Genomic DNA, 20,417 nt, shown 5'->3' with positions numbered 1-20,417 from the left:
CAGTCTGTTCTCCTTAACAGCAGTCTGTTCTCTTAGCAACAGTCTGTTCTCTTAGCAACAGTCTGTTCTCTTAGCAACAGTCTGTTCTCCTTAGCAACAGTCTGTTCTCTTAGCAACAGTCTGTTCTCCTTAGCAACAGTCTGTTCTCCTTAGCAACAGTCTGTTCTCTTAGCAACAGTCTGTTCTCTTAGCAACAGTCTGTTCTCTTAGCAACAGTCTGTTCTCCTTAGCAACAGTCTGTTCTCCTTAACAGCAGTCTGTTCTCCTTAGCAACAGTCTGTTCTCCTTAGCAACAGTCTGTTCTCTTAGCAACAGGTTCTCTTAGCAACAGTCTGTTCTCTTAGCAACAGTCTGTTCTCCTTAGCAACAGTCTGTTCTCCTTAACAGCAGTCTGTTCTCCTTAGCAACAGTCTGTTCTCTTAGCAACAGGTTCTCTTAGCAACAGGTTCTCTTAGCAACAGTCTGTTCTCTTAGCAACAGTCTGTTCTCTTAGCAACAGTCTGTTCTCCTTAGCAACAGTCCGTTCTTCTTAGCAACAGTCTGTTCTCCTTAGCAACAGTCTGTTCTTCTTAGCAACAGTCTGTTCTCCTTAGCAACAGTCTGTTCTCCTTAGCAGCAGTCTGTTCTCTTAGCAACAGTCTGTTCTCCTTAGCAACAGTCTGTTCTTCTTAGCAGCAGACTGTTCTTCTTAGCAGCAGACTGTTCTTCTTAGCAACAGTCTGTTCTCCTTAGCAACAGTCCGTTCTTCTTAGCAACAGTCTGTTCTCCTTAGCAACAGTCTGTTCTTCTTAGCAACAGTCTGTTCTCCTTAGCAACAGTCTGTTCTCCTTAGCAGCAGTCTGTTCTCCTTAGCAGCAGACTGTTCTTCTTAGCAACAGTCTGTTCTTCTTAGCAACAGTCTGTTCTTCTTAGCAGCAGTCTGTTCTCCTTAGCAGCAGTCTGTTCTTCTTAGCAGCAGTCTGTTCTCCTTAGCAACAGTCTGTTCTCCTTAGCAGCAGTCTGTTCTCCTTAGCAGCAGACTGTTCTTCTTAGCAACAGTCTGTTCTTCTTAGCAACAGTCTGTTCTTCTTAGCAACAGTCTGTTCTTCTTAGCAACAGTCCGTTTGCGGGAATAACAACCTAAAGTCCAAATTGACCAGTCAGAGTGCAGTATTGAAGCAGGCCGCGCAGTAATACTGAGGCAGTTTGTGAGGAAACAAACGAGCCTCGGGAGCCGCGCCGACAGCAGGTGAAGAGGTAATCAGTGCAGGATGAATTGCTGGAGTGTGTACCTGAATACCGCGACAGTGACACCCTGACACCTGGAAGTAGGTCGCTCTAAAAGTAGTCCACCCCCCCACTGTTCCCCATCTGAAAGAGGAAATGAGAGGGAGACGGGTGAGCAGGTTTTATTATAGAGACTGATAACATATAACGCTGCCTTTAAAATGCTCCCTCCTTTTTATTCACCATCAAGCAGCAGTGAAGTACATTTCATATCAAGTGCTGCATTCATGTTAGATTTGTATTATTGTAGTAACTATCTGGTATTTTTCTGTTACAGACAAACACATACAGATTAAAACGAGCATAAGGAAACCCAACAATGTCAGCTGAAAGACAGAGAGCAGCCTGCAGTTCCCATAGTGCATTTCACTCTCATTGGGACGGAAGTTAAAACAGCAAATATCCAGGACAACAGGATGCAAATTGAGAATGCGTTGGTCTTGTTGACTGGTAACATAGTGTGTGTGTGTGTGTGTGTGTGTGTGTGTGTGTGTGTGTGTGTGTGTGTGTGTGTGTGTATGTGTGTGTTTCGCGGTGCTGTTTAAAGCTCTGTGATAATCGCTGTGAAATTAAACTGCAAACTGTGTTAAGGCGTGTTGACGTGGTGTCTGCTGCAGATATCAGTGCGATCGGAGCCGCGGGGCCAGATTACCCCCCCCCCCCCCCCCCCCCGTGCGCCCGGTGTCCTATTAAATACGCAAATAAAGCATGTGTCCTGTTGAAGGCTGCTGTTGGGAAATAAAGGGCAGTAACATGACGCCGCCGGTCCTGAAATAGCCCAGAAACAGACGCCTGATAGAGGCTGGGATACTTGAGGACGTCAGGAGGAAGACGGCATCAGGAGAACTTTGGGTTCCTATTGTTTTTAAAAGGTTAGCTTCCTACTTAGCATACAAGATAGTGAGGCTTCAAAGAGAGAGGTGATATGAAAGGTTAAAGGTTCTTTGTGTTCATGGAAAGACATTTTAGTTCAGACTTCGTAAAGCATGTTGTTTATTCCCAGTGTTCCTGTTCATTTCTTTCAGATGATCGCTAATAGGTGTTAGTGCTGCTACACGAACAGTGCGTCTGTACTGAGAACGGGACAGGAAGTCTCGCGAGAGAGTCTGTACGGAAAAAGGACTTTAGTTCACGCCGTTTGAAATACCCACAATCCTGAGGATAAAAAAAACCAAATATATATTTCAAAACGTCAACTCAAAACCCAAAAGTATAATTAGATTTTTAACTGAATTTGATGTTATCTTATTTTATTCCTTTATATTATTTATTTAATTATTGTATTTATTTGTTTATTTGTATTATTTATTTAATATATTTGTTCCTGTTTTGAGTGTTCTTCTTAATCACAGAGCTATCTGTGATTACCTGGGAGGGGGGAGCTAGTATTTTGTAGTGTTGGTGTAGATTTGTTTTTGTTTGTGAGGCACCTTGAGTTACTTTAAAGTGCTGTATGAATAAAGTTTTGATCACAGACTCAGGAGGGAGGAGGAGGTAAATATGCAGATGCATTCTTTTCAGGAGATTTATAAACGCTATGAATCACTGCAGGAACTAAAGCTGCTGTAAATGCACGGAGGAACATCTTTAATCATCTTTGCATATCAATACGCCGGAGAAGAAGTAGGGCCGGCTCACAGAGCCGTGTTGTTGTGCAAAGGCGTCATTAGAGCCTCACGTGTGCAGCGTCCTCTCCACTTCATTAGCATCACACTCTGTCCGGGCGCCAGAGAGAGATGGGAGTGGAAGTGGTCATCAGGTCAGCCTCGGTCAGAACTGAGTCTGAGTCGTGGATCCTGAGTCGTGGATCCTGAGTCGTTGATCCTGAGTCGTGGATCCTGAGTCGTGGATCCTGATTCGTGGATCCTGAGTCGTGGATCCTGATTCGTGGATCCTGAGTCCTGAATCCTGAGTCGTGGATCCTGAGTCAGGGATCCTGAGTGGTTGATCCTGAGTCCTGGATCCTGATTCGTGGATCCTGAGTCATGGATCCTGAGTGGTGGATCCTGAGTCCTGGATCCTGAGTCCTGGATCCTGAGTCGTTGATCCTGAGTCATGGATCCTGAGTAGAGGATCCTGAGTCATGGATCCTGAGTCACGGTTCCTGAGTAGAGGATCCTGAGTCATGGACCCTGAGTCGTGGATCCTGAGTGGTGGATCCTGAGTCATGGATCCTGATTCAGGGATCCTGAGTGGTTGATCCTGAGTCATGGATCCTGAGTCGTGGATCCTGAGTAGAGGATCCTGAGTCATGGATCCTGAGTGGTTGATCCTGAGTCATGGATCCTGAGTCATGGATCCTGAGTCGTGGATCCTGAGTAGAGGATCCTGAGTCATGGATCCTGAGTGGTGGATCCTGAGTGGTGGATCCTGAGTGGTGGATCCTGAGTGGTGGATCCTGAGTCATGGATCTTGAGTCACGGATCCTGAGTAGAGGATCCTGAGTCGTGGATCCTGATTTGTGGATCCTGAGTCGTGGATCCTGATTCGTGGATCCTGAGTCCTGAATCCTGAGTCGTGGATCCTGAGTCAGGGATCCTGAGTGGTTGATCCTGAGTCCTGGATCCTGATTCGTGGATCCTGAGTAGAGGATCCTGAGTGGTGGATCCTGAGTCCTGGATCCTGAGTCCTGGATCCTGAGTCGTTGATACTGAGTCCTGGATCCTGAGTCGTTGATCCTGAGTCATGGATCCTTTGTAGAGGATCCTGAGTTATATCTCAGTTTTAGATCCTCCTGCTGATGAAGAACTGCAGAGTCTTGCAGCTCTGTCAGCGGGGGATTCACACCGCCGCAGTCTGCTGTGTCACTGCTGTTTGTTTGTTTGTTTGTTTGTTTGTTTGTTTGTTGACTTTGCACAGGTGAGCACATCTGCAGAGGTTTGACCTGAAGCAGCCTCCGAGGGAGGAGAAACAGAGAACAGATGCTGCTGCTGTTTAAACACATCTGTCTTCATGTGTGTGTGTGTGTGTGTGTGTGTGTGTGTGTGTGTGTGTGTGTGTGTGTGTGTGTGTGTGTGTGTGTGTGTGTGTGTGAGTGTGTAAGTGCAGAGAACAAAAAAATAGATTTCCCCAAAATCCATTCCTCCCGCTTTAAATAGCTGCAACACGACGCTGCACAGAGAACATCACAGATACTCCTGTGTGTGTGTGTGTGTGTGTGTGTGTGTGTGTGTGTGTGTGTGTGTGTGTGTGTGTGTGTGTGTGTGTGTGTGTGTGTGTGTGTGTGTGTGTGTGTGTGGATCAGATAGGGGGGCTAACAGAATTGGTTCTCTGTGTTCATTTCCTGAAACGGGAGCAGCGGTCCGATGTTCTCAGAGTATAAACTCACCCCCTCTCCTCCTGTCTCTCTGTACTCCCCCCTCCTCACCCCTCTCCCCCATCTCTTGCTGTGGTGTGTCCCCTCTTCTGTGGTGTGTTAGTGCATGTAAATGGTCTGCAAAAGGCTAAAATCCCAAAGTTCCGGAACACAGTGACATCACTACGGAACGCTCGCTCATTGTAGGTGCTAGGCTAAGGGGGTGGGACGTCACCCAGTTAACCAATCAGAGCAGACTTGGCTCAGTGTGGACAGACTCTGGATCCGGAGCAGCGACTCCTCTCTCTGAGAGTGTTTGTTTTGAGGATGGAAGCGGGTCTCTGTTCTCTTAATAAAGTTAATAAAGTTTGATTCGATGACAGATGGTGTTCATCGCCTCAGACGACACACATGTGGATCCACATCTGGAGAGACGGGGCACTCTACGACAGGCAGCAGGGGGAAACATGCTCTTAATTTGCAAACACATCAGCTGTTCGGTGTGTATTCAGTGTGTTTACTGTTTACACTTTCTCGCTTCCTGTCTCCACCCCCACCCTCACCTCGCTCAGCTCTCATCCTGCAGATATGGATCTTGAGGGTGACGGATGCTCTTATTCTCTCCTGGAGTAGCACAGATCCAGCCGATAGCGGCACCTTTAAACACAGCGACTCATCAGAGCGATAACACACAGCTCGAGATAGAGGAGCAGAGTCTGACTCCACACACCTCCAGGAATGATCATCCTGAGAGGAAAATGTCACCTTTGCGCAGCACAGAGACGCAGGGCCTGCAGCAGCGGAGACACATGGAGCGAGTAATGGGCTTCACTCTGCTACAGGCTCCGGATAGGCTAATGACCAACTATCAGGTGTTTTAAACACAGCACAAGATGTCTGATAATAACGCAGCAGCGGAGCCACGGGGGGCTGGGTGTTTAAAGCACGTACTCATTTGTTTTGAGGCATCTAATATTAACTCTCCAGGGCAGAGGCTCAACGATGCTAGGCTAACATGCTAACGTTACAGTTTGGAAATGCAGGGTGCAAATTGTGAAACAAACACAACTTTGAGTGAACAAATATAAGAACAAGTGCTGTATACATATATACAATGTATTAACATAAATAACAGGCAGGACTAAACGATGCTAGGCTAACATGCTAACGAGGTAACAAATACAAATAAAAACAAGCGATCAAACAACCTTAGGCCTACTCCTAGGCACCAGGCTTGGTCTACATGCTGTAGCTGTAACGATGCTAATGCAGAGCCACAAACCATTAATGTGCATCCATATAGATGGTGTATTCACATAAATAACTCACCAGGCAGGACTCAACGATGCTAGGCTAACATGCTAACGTTACCCTATTGAAATACAGGGTACTGTTAGAACAAATTGTTTAGCCAACACAACGAATTACGGGACTTTAGAACAAACAACCTCCATCCCAACTGAAGTCACCACAGAACAAACTGTCTGGGTTTCCTGAATACTGCAGCTGTGAGCTTAAATTATGCATAATTAGACTCAACGATGCTAGGCTAACGTGCTAACGTCACCCTATTGAAATGCAGGTTTCTAATACACTGAAATAAATGAAATGTTGACTTTATTAAATATATGTCAACAGACTTCCCGTAACTGTATTAGTTAATATTAAGTTTAAATACAACATATTAGGTTCAACTCTATATGATTACTTTCAAACTTGTTGAGGTAATGCATTTAATGAAAGTCAACGGTTCAGTTTCACCGTTATGATGACGTTCATTTACAATGAACAGATGGACAGCCATAAGCGACCACAGAACTTATTTGTGGGTTTACTATAAATGATATATAACGTATAGCAGGATCGTTTCAGAAATAATGGTGAATTGTAATGTCTTCCGGTAGTCCTTTAAGTAGTGTAGGGAGCAGTATGATCTGGAGAGAGCCGGCCTCTGCAGCCGATGAAGCGTAACAAAAGAGGCTGCGCTGAAGGAGGGACGTGACTTTCAGCCTGCAGACACAAACTGGGTGAGGACGGTGGTCAGTGTGTGTGTGTCGGCATCGAAGCGTTGGGTTGGTTTCTCAGGATCAATGAGTGGCTGACAGAACAGAAACACACACACACACACACACACACACACACACACACACACACACACACACACACACACACACACACACACACACACACGCACAAACACATTTGTTCTGCAGGATCAGAGATGTTCTGAATGTATGGATTAAAAAAACGCTACTGGAGGCGGTTCTGGATTTATCCGTCCAAATGTATAATCCGCCAAAGCATGCACACACACATCACACCTGCAGCGGAGAACAGGCTCTGGAAAAAAAGCTCCTTTCTTGATTTGAATCCAACAGGATCGACTCAGAAACGTCCTGCAGCCGTTTGTCTGTCCTCTTTACATTATAATAACTGCTATAAGTGCATTAACCATTAAATCCAGATTCTGCAGCCATATAAACTAAAACCACTATGTTCAAGACTGAGCTATCTCTACTACTATGGGATAGTTCCTTTTAGGATATGAAGGAATCCATTACCTTGCATTTGATCAAATACCAAACGTGGCTATAAAGGAACTACAGCACGGTCACATGACTTCACGTCTCCACCGCTAAGCTAAAGGAGGCTAATGTTGGGCTATGAAGGAACTATAGCACGGTCACATGACTTCACGTCACCACCGCTAAGCTAAAGGTGGCTAATGTTGGGCTATGAAGGAACTACAGCACGGTCACATGACTTCACGTCTCCACCGCTAAGCTAAAGGAGGCTAATGTTGGGCTATGAAGGAACTATAGCACGGTCACATGACTTCACGTCACCACCGCTAAGCTAAAGGTGGCTAATGTTGGGCTATGAAGGAACTACAGCACGGTCACATGACTTCACGTCTCCACCGCTAAGCTAAAGGTGGCTAATGTTGGGCTATGAAGGAACTACAGCACGGTCACATGACTTCACGTCTCCACCGCTAAGCTAAAGGTGGCTAATGTTGGGCTATAAAGGAACTACAGCACGGTCACATGACTTCACGTCTCCACCGCTAAGCTAAAGGAGGCTAATGTTGGGCTATAAAGGAACTACAGCACGGTCACATGACTTCACGTCTCCACCGCTAAGCTAAAGGAGGCTAATGTTGGGCTATAAAGGAACTACAGCACGGTCACATGACTTCACGTCTCCACCGCTAAGCTAAAGGTGGCTAATGTTGGGCTATAAAGGAACTACAGCACGGTCACATGACTTCACGTCTCCACCGCTAAGCTAAAGGTGGCTAATGTTGGGCTATAAAGGAACTACAGCACGGTCACATGACTTCACGTCTCCACCGCTAAGCTAAAGGTGGCTAATGTTGGGCTATAAAGGAACTACAGCACGGTCACATGACTTCACGTCTCCACCACTAAGCTAAAGGAGGCTAATGTTGGGCTATAAAGGAACTACAGCACGGTCACATGACTTCACGTCTCCACCGCTAAGCTAAAGGAGGCTAATGTTGGGCTATAAAGGAACTATAGCTCAATACACTTCAGCTTGTGTTAACCACAGAACTTTTTTCAGGCTAACAACCAAAAACACATTCAGGAAGCCATTGACCTCCCGACCGTGAAAAGGACTTCTGATGGTTTTTAGCGGCTGACTCAGAGTATCTTTGTAACTCTGTCCTCACTTCTCTGTGTGTCGCAGCTACTTAACTGGACTCGTTAACACGGGTCACCTCCTGAGGATCATTCTCATCAACACCTGAGTTATTCACACACACACACACACACACACACACACACACACACACACACACACACACACACACACACACACACACTCACACTCACACTCACACTGACACTCACATCTACGCACACACACAGCAGTGATTACAGCTTCCTGTCCCCTCAGGTGTCTGTGCTCTGACTGTTTCTTATATTTGATATTTCCAACACTTCATTTATTCTGCTTATTTCCCGGCGCCGCTCCACCATCACTCCTCACAGCAGGGAGCGTTCGTACATACGTCCTCTGTGCTGCTTCCTCACATATATATTTATAATATGAATATAAAGGACGACCTTCCTGCAGCCACATCTCGCCTGCGGTGCAATGAGTGTGTCAGCTGAAATGGGAGGATGTGTGTGTGTGTGTGTCACCGAGGCTGTTGTGATTGCTGCTGACATCCTCTGAGTGCTTTCACAGCCTTGTCACTTTCCCTGTGTGTGTGTGTGTGTGTGTGTGTGTGTGTGTGTGTGTGTGTGTGTGCCTGTGCGTGCAGAATATCGCAGCATACAGTAAATACCTCTGGTTTCTGATCACACACACACACACACACACACACACACACACACACACACACACACACTGACAGCTCTGCGTTTGATGTCTTCAGGTCATCTCTTCCTGCAGTCAGTGTGTGACCTCCTCTCTTTGTGTGATTTACTGTTTGGAGATATTTCCTCCCCCTTGTCTTGTAGCTATTTCCAACCTTTTAATCCTCCCTCCTCTCACTTCCTCCCCCCTGATTTCACAGAGTCAACAGCAGCCACGTGTTGAACACACGAGATGTTGCAAGGTGAAACAATAATCCACAAGTACAAAAAGCCACCCTGAAATTCCCCCTTATTTCTTTCTACCTCTCCCTGTCCCCTGGTGTGGAGGTCAATGGTTTTCTGAATGTGTTTTTGGTTGTTAGCCTGAAATAATGTCTGTGGTTAAGACAAGCTGAAGAGATTTCTTTATTCTTGGACATGAAATATGTCAGTAAATACCCCATTGGGGAATTTAAAACAATGGCAGTTGTTTAACGACATCACACTATCAGAATTTCAATATGGCCGCTTCCAGGTTCATTATCGATCTTGAAATTCAGAAATGGATACAGCCTCCCCAAGAACTCCTAAAACCACTCCAATATTGTCAAAGAAGTCAGCCAAGCAGATGTCAAACGGTTGCCCATATATGTAGGCATATCAGATTTCATTGAAGTCTATGAGAAAACGTTTCTACTTCACTCTTGATTTACTCTAAATGGGAGCATAATTTACTAAATGAATACCATGCTGTATTGAAGAAGACTGGAAACTAGAGATAGAGACCATAAACTCATCAGGGAAATGCTAACAGGGGCATTGAATCTAGAGATTAGTGGGTTCCAGAGAGGAGCAGGAACATTTCCTCATAGACTTCTATACAATCTGAGGTAATGAATCCAGAGAGGAGCAGGAACATTTCCTCATAGACTTCTATACAATCTGAGGTAATGAATCAGGAGAGGAGCAAGAACATTTCCTCATAGACTTCTATACAATCTGAGGTAATGAATCAGGAGAGGAGCAGGAACATTTCCTCATAGACTTCTATACAATCTGAGGTAATGAATCAGGAGAGGAGCAGGAACATTTCCTCATAGACTTCTATTCAATCTGAGGTAATGAATCAGGAGAGGAGCAAGAACATTTCCTCATAGACTTCTATACAAACTGAGGTAATGAATCAGGAGAGGAGCAGGAACGTTTCCTCATAGACTTCTATTCAATCTGAGGTAATGAATCAGGAGAGGAGCAGGAACGTTTCCTCATAGACTTCTATACAATCTGAGGTAATGAATCAGGAGAGGAGCAGGAACGTTTCCTCATAGACTTCTATACAATCTGAGGTAATGAATCAGGAGAGGAGCAGGAACGTTTCCTCATAGACTTCTATTCAATCTGAGGTAATGAATCAGGAGAGGAGCAGGAACGTTTCCTCATAGACTTCTATACAATCTGAGGTAATGAATCAGGAGAGGAGCAGGAACGTTTCCTCATAGACTTCTATACAATCTGAGGAAATGAATCAGGAGAGGAGCAGGAACATTTCCTCATAGACTTCTATACAATCTGAAGTAATGAATCAGGAGAGGAGCAGGAACATTTCCTCATAGACTTCTATACAATCTGAGGTAATGAATCAGGAGAGGAGCAGGAACGTTTCCTCATAGACTTCTATACAATCTGAGGTAATGAATCAGGAGAGGAGCAGGAACGTTTCCTCATAGACTTCTATACAATCTGAGGTAATGAATCAGGAGAGGAGCAGGAACGTTTCCTCATAGACTTCTATACAATCTGAGGTAATGAATCAGGAGAGGAGCAGGAACGTTTCCTCATAGACTTCTATACAATCTGAGGTAATGAATCAAGAGAGGAGCAGGAACATTTCCTCATAGACTTCTATACAATCTGAGGTAATGAATCAAGGGAGCGTTTTGTGTTGTTACTTCCTTATAAATCTTATTCTCTGCAGGACTGAAAAATATACATTTGCCTGGTTCTCTTACATCCAACCACACTAAAACATCACATCTGCACACACCTCCACCTGTCCCTATACATACATGTTTTTTCCCTATATAAACTCATGTTCTGCACGTTTGCGCTGCAGTGTGTGTTCCCCTCTGATTGGCAGAAAACAGACGCAGACACTGAGATTTAATGAGGCAGGAGACATTTAAATATTCTCTCTCCACTCTCCTTTCTAATCCTCTCTGTCCTCCATCTCTCCCTCTGTTGTTTCATAATTACACACACACACACACACACACACACACACACACACACACACACACACACACACACACACACACACACACACACACACACACACACACACACACACACACACACACACACACACACACACACACACTTACTTGTTGCTATAGTGACAGGCAGAGACAGTGTCCTTTCTCTCAATCACTGGCATTACGAATATACTGTTGCAGCCACTTCTCACCATACACACACACACACACACACACACACACACACACACACACACACACACACACACACACACACACACACACACACACATTGTAATTTACTACCATCTGTAGTTATAATTCTCCCAATTCCACCGCACATGTTTTGATGATGATTTAAACCTTTGATTTTGGCGTTTCTTTTGTGAGGCAGAAATGACACGAGAGGGAGGGTGCAGAAAAATACATTTGGAACGAAACAAAAACCGTAGAAATAAGTCTTACGGTTTTCTCTCTGGATTTATGACCTTTTATTATCAGACTTTGATTTGCAACAGAGGACAGTATTTAAGGACCACTTCTAATTCACAGACACACACACACACACACACACACACACACACACACACACACACACACACACACACACACACACACACACACACACACACACACACACACACACACACACACACATGCTTAAAAGTGGGAAAGCTGGAGGCGCTCTGCTGGAGTTTCTCACTGAGTCACGGTGCAGATCTTTACGAACGCTGGCTTTTTTTTCACACAGATTTAAACTCCATCATCTGCATAGAGGTGGTTTGCAGTTTGTCGGGAGGTGTCAGCTCTCGTTACTTCCTTCCCCCGGCTTCCCGCTCCTCTGGTGGCTGATTATGGCTTCCTCTCCGGGCCGGTGACGAAGACGAGATGCAGCAGGAGCTCTGTCGCTGAGAGCCCGGCTGACACTAATCATTACAGTTAACGTCCGACATCGTTAGGATCTGTATTGCTCACCGCGACCTGCTCACCGCTGGGACAGGACAAGAGACGAGGAAAGGAAGGAGAGGAGATAAGGGAAGGAAGGAGAGGAGATGAGGAAAGGAAAGGAAAGGAAGAAGAGATATCCGAGGAGCCATAGAGCATGCAATGAAGAAATGACTTTCGGTGGGTGGAGAGAACTAAAGAAGTGCAGTGGAGAAAAGAACATTCAGGTGAAATACTCACAGGTTATATTGTCTTATGGACAGTAGCTACGGTAGCTTTGGTAATGAAGGTCTTAAATCCTGTCTACAAATAGAACTCACAATATTTATAACATATTTAAAACACTGTGCAAAGTGTGACCTACAGTATGTGCAAGTAAATGCATGAACAAGTCCGCTTGTAAAATAGAATAAGATAAGCTAATAGCAGAAGGTTAATCCCTCCTAAGCAGCCAATCATTGAGCTGCAGTCAAACTGTTCTCCTCTCTCACCTTCAGTCAGCTGTGATTTCAGGTGTTTATGTTTCGGCCCGCCCCACCCCATCCACCTCCTGTCATCCCATCCAGTGCCCAGCTAATCCAAAGACCTCGTCACACCTCCTCTTCATCCCAGCTCCTCATCAAATCCAGATCTTCATCATCACCCCCGGAGTCTAGACCCTGGGGTTTTTCCTATGATACTCATGACTGAACTTCCCCCTTCAGATACACAATATTAGGACCGGGGTGTAATCCCCAAAGACTGTTAACCTTTATATAATACGGCTCATGTAAATAAATGTTCTGTAAACTAAAAAGGAAGTCTCTCCTGATTGAATCTCAGCTTGTAACTCCCCTGATGCTCTGTAAGCGAGTTATGATGCTTTCACAGAAAGCGCAGAACAGCCCGCAGTTGTTACAGATGTTACTTTTATTTAGATCTCCAGACACATATTTCTGTTACACTGTCGTAGCTCTGTTAAACTTTACAAATATATCAGCAAATCTACATCCTCTCTTTCACCTTTGACCTCCACTCCCTTTCGTCCACATCCACAGAAAGTGTAAAGCCCCGCTAGCCGCCCCCAGATGGTCGTTGACAGATCTAGGGATTAAAGTTTGTCCTCAAGGTGGCGCTAGAGCAGTGGTTCCCAATGCTTTGCTTAAGTTATCATATCATTGCTTTTAAATGATTGCTTATCAGAATCACTCTGGACCTAGGTTTTATTCCGCATACTGTATTTGGGGTGTCCCTCAGGGATGCGTTGTGGGGCCACTTTTATTTTTCTTGAATATCAATAATAACTGCTCATTTCATCTGAATTTGTCTCTTTCACTTTAACTTACTGGTTTCTTTTATATAACCAGTTATTTTTATGAATATTCTGAGCTAGATTTGACTTTAGAAATGGTTTAGATTTACCTCCTTCAAAAATCGATAAATCTAATGAAGTAATTAGCATCACATCTCGGGTTCCAGATCAGTGTGTGTGGACACACGTCTGCACTAAATCGAGCAAATGGTATCACAGAAGAAAACAATTGAGACACAGCTAAGGTGCAGGACATCCCTTTTGTTAGAGGGGCTAGCATCATCATCATCATCATCATCATCATCATCATCATCACTCTTCCTCCTCTGTCAGAAAGAACGGTAAAGTAAGGCCACACCATCGTCACAGAAACTGATCTCTCTCACCTCCAGCTCGTTGCTGATATTCCACATCCTGGTATCGTCTATGAAAAATAAGACCCCACAGAGTGGCCCGAGGTAAAGTACACACTGAAGAGCCCACACACACCCACACACACACACACACACACACACACACACACACACACACACACACACACACACACACACACACACACACACACACACACACACACACACACACACACACACACACACACACACACACACACACAGGTTAAACACATTATGGAAGCAAAGAAAGGACCTGTTTATAACCCTCGATGTATAATTAAAATACAGCATTAAAGAAAACGTGAACTATGTCGGTTAATCTCCTCTTATCTGACCAAAGAATTTATGAGACGGTCATAAAAAGAAACAGACAAATATGTGCAGACTTTGAATCAGCTAGAAATTAATATTTCCCATCATGCAAATCAATACTGATTTCATTTGTAAGCTCCAAGGCTGTCCTCTCCTGCTGGTGTTCAGGTATATCAGTATGTAGTGACTCTACTTTAAAGAGTCCTCTCCTGCTGATGTTCAGGTGTATATCAGTATGTAGAGTCTCTACTTTAAAGAGTCCTCTCCTGCTGATGTTCAGGTGTATATCAGTATGTAGAGTCTCTACTTTAAAGAGTCCTCTCCTGCTGATGTTCAGGTGTATATCAGTATGTAGAGTCTCTACTTTAAAGAGTCCTCTCCTGCTGATGTTCAGGTGTATATCAGTATGTAGAGTCTCTACTTTAAAGAGTCCTCTCCTGCTGATGTTCAGGTGTATATCAGTATGTAGAGTCTCTACTTTAAAGAGTCCTCTCCTGCTGATGTTCAGGTGTATATCAGTATGTAGTGTCTCTACTTTAAAGAGTCCTCTCCTGCTGATGTTCAGGTGTATATCAGTATGTAGTGTCTCTACTTTAAAGAGTCCTCTCCTGCTGATGTTCAGGTGTATATCAGTTTTAAATAACTTAAACCTCCAGAGTTTTAGTTAGAAAGGTTCTTCTAAGGTGCATCAAAAGTAAAACTGGCAGAGAATATTTCACAGATGGTTTTAACTCCTTTCTTTGCTGCCATTCACACTGATCATGCTCTCTCTCTCTCAACACACACACACACACACATATAGGAAGACACACACACTTGCGCTCACACAACTTTACACGTACAGATTGAGTCACACAGTCTTCCATTGATTTTTTTTTCATATTTCACATTAAATGAAGTTTTTACAGAATCACAAAATTAGACCCGCAAAAATCACACAGGTGTACAGCATGAGTGTGTGTCCGTGTAGGGACCCTGTTTGCCCATTAACAATGTGTGAGTGTGTGTGTGTGTGTGTGTGTGTGTGTGTGTGTGTGTGTGTGTGTGTGTGTGTGTGTGTGTGTGTGTAGAATAGATTTGTTGTCCAGGGCAGTGATAAATCGAGTTGACACACACCGAGGAAGATCCATCCCATCTGTCCAACTTTCTCCAGTTCTTCAGAGTTGTTGTCAGTGTGTGTGTGTGTGTGTGTGTGTGTGTGTGTGTGTGTGTGTGTGTGTGTGTGTGTTCCTGTGTTTTCAGTCCAGCTGTCTCAGATCCAAATAAACCAGAGGGGGTGAGACAGAGATCCAAAATGCCCAAAGTCTCTCACACACACAAAGTCCACTTTCTTCTTCTCCTCCATCCTGAGTGTGTGTGTGTGTGAGTGTGTGTGTGTGTGTGTGTGTGTGTGTGTGTGTGTGTGTGTGTGTGTGTGTGTGTAGAGATAATCTTCCTCCTCGTTGTTGATGTCTGTCAGTTGACATTTTCTCCGCGACTCTTGTGACTTTTCTCCGGGTCTTGCTTTTTTTTCGAGAGGATGTGTGTGTGTGTGTGTGTGTGTGTGTGTGTGTGTTTGCAAGAGTGTGTGTGTGTGTGTGTACAGTATGCATGTGTGAGTTTATGAGATGAGAAGCAGGGACACACACACAGTCACAGAGAGGAAGAGGAGGAGGCGATGAAGAGGAGGAGGTGCGGTCCGGCTGCTGCTCTCTGCTCCTGCAGGATCCTGAGAGTCCATGGACTCCCGAGCCAGCAGCGCCTGCAGGTTCAAACATTCAAAGCTTTATCGACAACGCACAGCAGCGACGGTGAGGACATGCAACGACAATCTGAAGGCTGCTCCCACTATGCTACAGGAATAAACAACAACAACAACAACAAGAGGCTGAAAGTATTTTACAATAAATATGTTCCCCTTCCCACTCGCTCGCCCCCCCGCACATATGTTATGGAGAGGTGGCTGCTGGGAGCCGGACTGAGTCACTGAGAGTGTGTGTGTGTGTGTGTGTGTGTGTGTGTGTGTGTGTGTGTGTGTGTGTCCTCACCTCTTCACACTCAAACTCGTCAGAGGGGATGCACTTTTGGCCTCCATCCTGTAACAGAAGGACTCAGCGTCACACAAACACATAACTCCCACACACTAACGAACACAGTGACATCACTATGGAAACTAACGCTCCCATTGGCCATCGCACTGGGCTCTGGTTTCAGACAGAGGGTAAAAAAGAGGTCCTTTTTGAACATTAAAGCATGGAGACATGTCACAGTAGACTACTGATATACACCTGAACATCAGCAGGAGAGGACTCTTTAAAGTAGAGACACTACATACTGATATACACCTGAACATCAGCAGAAGAGGACTCTTTAAAGTAGAGACACTACATACTGATATACACCTGAACATCAGCAGGAGAGGACTCTTTAAAGTAGAGACTCTACATACTGATATACACCTGAACATCAGCAGGAGAGGACTCTTTAAAGTAGAGACTCTACATACTGATATACACCTGAACATCAGCAGAAGAGGACTCTTTAAAGTAGAGACACTACATACTGATATACACCTGAACATCAGCAGAAGAGGACTCTTTAAAGTAGAGACACTACATACTGATATACACCTGAACATCAGCAGGAGAGGACTCTTTAAAGTAGAGACACTACATACTGATATACACCTGAACATCAGCAGGAGAGGACTCTTTAAAGTAGAGACTCTACATACTGATATACACCTGAACATCAGCAGGAGAGGACTCTTTAAAGTAGAGACACTACATACTGATATACACCTGAACATCAGCAGGAGAGGACTCTTTAAAGTAGAGACACTACATACTGATATACACCTGAACATCAGCAGGAGAGGACTCTTTAAAGTAGAGACACTACATACTGATATACACCTGAACATCAGCAGGAAAGGACTCTTTAAAGTAGAGACACTACATACTGATATACACCTGAACATCAGCAGGAGAGGACTCTTTAAAGTAGAGACACTACATACTGATATACACCTGAACATCAGCAGGAGAGGACTCTTTAAAGTAGAGACGCTACATACTGATATACACCTGAACATCAGCAGGAGAGGACTCTTTAAAGTAGAGACCTGATAAGGAGCAGGGTATGTCCTCTAAATGCTGAAACCCAGCCGATTGAAACACCAAGACAGCCAACAGTTAAATCCCCAGCCTCACCATCATTAAAATGCACAGCTGTAATGTCAGCGTAAACACACACACACACACACACACACACACACACACACACACACACACACACACACACACACACACACACACACACACACACACACACACACACACACACACAGCGCCTCATTATCTGCATTTCCCATCAGCCTCTTTGTCAGCGCCTCATTAGCATATCTCCTCCCGTACCTGGGTGGGAGAGCCAATCAGATGTTATCTCTCGCTGAGGGAGGAAACTCTTTTCAGAGCGATAAGTGATAATGGAGAGCATCATTATCAGCTGATGATACACACCGTCACGCCTCCATGTGTACGGGGGGGCTCATTATGAGGCGGTGATTGCCTCTGCAGACTGGCTGCTCCTCACAGAGGATATATATATATGTGCTGTATGTGATATAGCTGTGGGGAAACGATATGATTCAGGAGCCCAGATTGCGCAGCGTCCTGAGGGACCGTGTGCCGGGAAACGTCTCACACTCTCTTACATCACGTCTCAGTATCTGCTCACAGGAAACTCCATCTGCTGCTGCACCGGGGATCCGTCTTTTACTGGAAATGAACAATATTCCAGTTTCTATAAATGTTTTCATAGTGCTGACAGACAGCAGTTTGCACACCGGGGGGGGGGGGGTTCACATTGTTGGACGTGTGTGTAAATGTGACCCTCAGGGTTCACTGCAAAAAGGAACAGATCATTTATAATTCAGCGTACTTTTAATGGAGGGTTTTTGACTAAATATAAAAGACACAGGATGAAATCTAAGACGCGTGTATGCAAAATATTTTAAAAAGTAACCCGAAACCTGTCCAAGAATCTGCATGTTTTTCACTTTCCTTCTGGATCGAAGTCATCCAATCATACTTGCATGTACATGGATGGGAACACTGAAACCAGGAGCTTCTTCTGGCTAATTTATCATACTTTAAATGCATAATATTTGTCTGAACGTGAACACATGCATCCCAAACGGCTCCAGAAACATCTGCACAGCTGAATGGAAACCAGATCCCCATAAAACATAAAACCCGTTGTTATTGTGAGAGCCCACACGTCTCTGAGCGGCACATAAAGGGAGGCATCGACCCCGAGGCACGGCGGCGTTTAGGAGAAACATCACAACGAGGCTGGGGCGGGTGGGGGGGGGATCATCTGGACCCTTTGTTCTGTGCAGACAAAACAGCCCAAACTGAATAGTGATGGAACAAGGGCAGACATGAATCAGCTGTGACGTACGAGCAGGAAAACACACAACCGTCAGCCTACAGGGGGCTTCAGCGGGTCATAATTACCCCAAAATATCCTCAGAAACTCGTTTGATCGGGCAGCACATACAAAAGTGATCCAACAGCTCGGCTATAAACCCCTGGTGAACGAGGAATCTGTCTGCGACGACGCTAAATGTTTCCCAGAACTAGTTGCCACCACTGACAGCAAACACCCACTACATGTAATTCATGTACGGATGAGATGAGATATGTTTCTAGCTGTTACTGGCCTACCTACAGACGCCCCGCTGCAGCCTGACTGGTCTTGAAGCTCTCCCAGTTCTCCCACATCTCTCCTCTCCCCCACTCCCTTCACTGGCTGCCTCTCACTCCAAGACCCTGCTGCTGGCCTACCGAGCTGTGAGGGGATCTGGTCGGCACAGATCTTGGTTTGAATCTTTATGGTTTATTGCACTTGTTGTACGTTGCTCTGGATAGAAGCCTCAGCTAAATGCTAATGTTTGAAGAATATTCCCAAAATTAAGCAGCAATTAATAATATACAGCGTGTTTATTGGTTATTAAAAATCAGCTAGAAACATCAAACCGCCCAACGTCAGGCTGCGTTAAGGGAAACATGGTTGAGGTTGAGGGGAGCCTCCCATCTTTTGACCATAAAAAGATGTGGTGAGAAGGACTGTGATCAAGCTCTAAATGAGCAGTTGTCTTGTGTTGGCCTCGTGAAACGGACAGCTGATGTGGTGTGCATATGTGATGTTTTGAAGACACTCGTTCAAAGCTTCTGTTTTCTTGACATCATCTCAAACCTCTGTCCGCCTGACTGGATGCTTCTTGCTGAAATGCTAATCCCCAGAGTGCTATCCATCAATCTGAGGGTCAGATTTGAAGTATATAATAGAGTGTCATCTGCAAAGAAGCACAAGCAGACCTCATGGGTTTGAAGGAAAAGACTCAAGGGGAATATCTAATGGTTGTATTTACTCTGACTTCATGGTCTGATCTTTTGTTGAAAAGATAACCCAACCTGTGGGGGCAGCTTTCGGTTTCTATGCACCGATTCAAGTTCAAAACACTTTAAAAAGAAAGGTTTCTCTTAATTGGAGCCTCAGAAATGTTCTGTTTTCTGCTGCTTTTCTCTTTAAATATATTAAATCAAAATTTCCCAAACCCCTGTGGTGTTGTCTCTTTTTGGGATTTGTTTTGAAATTTTCCCCTATACCCCTTTGTCGCTGTGTCGGCCATGGGGCTATCCAACTAAACATCCGTCCCCTTAAATTCAAACCCATTAAAAAGAAGCCTTTGGGAAAAAACCCCGGGAATTTTAAAATTAAATGTAAAAGGATTATAAAAATTCATGTTTAAATCCTACATAAGGGAAAAACCCCTTTAAAGGGCCCTTTAACCCCCCCCCCGGGTCTCCTCTCCCTTTTGGTAAGGGGGGGGGTTTCCCTGTCTGTGGATCAGCTTTGACAAAGGAAAGCCTGGAACAGTCTGGAAAAACACCGCAAGTACTTTTTAATTTCTCGTCCACCCACTTCCTTAATTCCATAAAAAACCAGGGGACGTGGGGGAAAGGGAGGGACTGTAAAGAGAGGGAAAACAAAAACCCAGAATAAAGAGGGTTTGGGGGTTTTATGGCGGGAAACTCCCCTTCTCACCGAAGATTATTTTTTTTGCGTTGACTAATATAAAACCCAAAAAATCCAGAAAATTTTAAAACCCGTATGGAAAATGTGATGGATTTGCACTTAAAGAAGGCAGACCGGTTTCACGGAATATTCTGCTTTTTTTTAATGAGTTTTTCCAAAAAAAACAACTAAAATTGTATTTTAAAACCCTTTACATCTCAGGATGAACTGGGTTTAAAAGATCATCATGCATTTAAATTTGGGGGTTTTTAA

General features: G+C 44.6%; 1 protein-coding gene across 1 annotated transcript in view; it reads right to left on the bottom strand.

Moving 5' to 3' along the window:
- Positions 1–14,740: 14,740 nt before the first annotated feature.
- The window catches only part of gfra2b (GDNF family receptor alpha 2b), a 44,408-nt gene continuing 38,731 nt past the window's right edge, over positions 14,741–20,417 (bottom strand). Inside the window, exons 7-9 of the mRNA XM_063890036.1 lie at positions 16,239–16,264; positions 16,109–16,156; positions 14,741–15,822 (exon numbers count right to left, since the gene is read on the bottom strand). Coding sequence (XP_063746106.1) covers positions 15,682–15,822; positions 16,109–16,156; positions 16,239–16,264 — 215 coding nt within the window. The 3' untranslated portion in view covers positions 14,741–15,681. The remainder of the gene's footprint in view (positions 15,823–16,108; positions 16,157–16,238; positions 16,265–20,417) is intronic.

The sequence above is a fragment of the Eleginops maclovinus genome, chromosome 8, assembly GCF_036324505.1.
Source record: "Eleginops maclovinus isolate JMC-PN-2008 ecotype Puerto Natales chromosome 8, JC_Emac_rtc_rv5, whole genome shotgun sequence".
NCBI classification, from domain to species: Eukaryota; Metazoa; Chordata; class Actinopteri; order Perciformes; family Eleginopidae; genus Eleginops; species Eleginops maclovinus.
The sequence above is the reverse complement of the archived record's forward strand: the minus strand, read 5'-3'. Positions and strand labels throughout refer to the sequence as shown.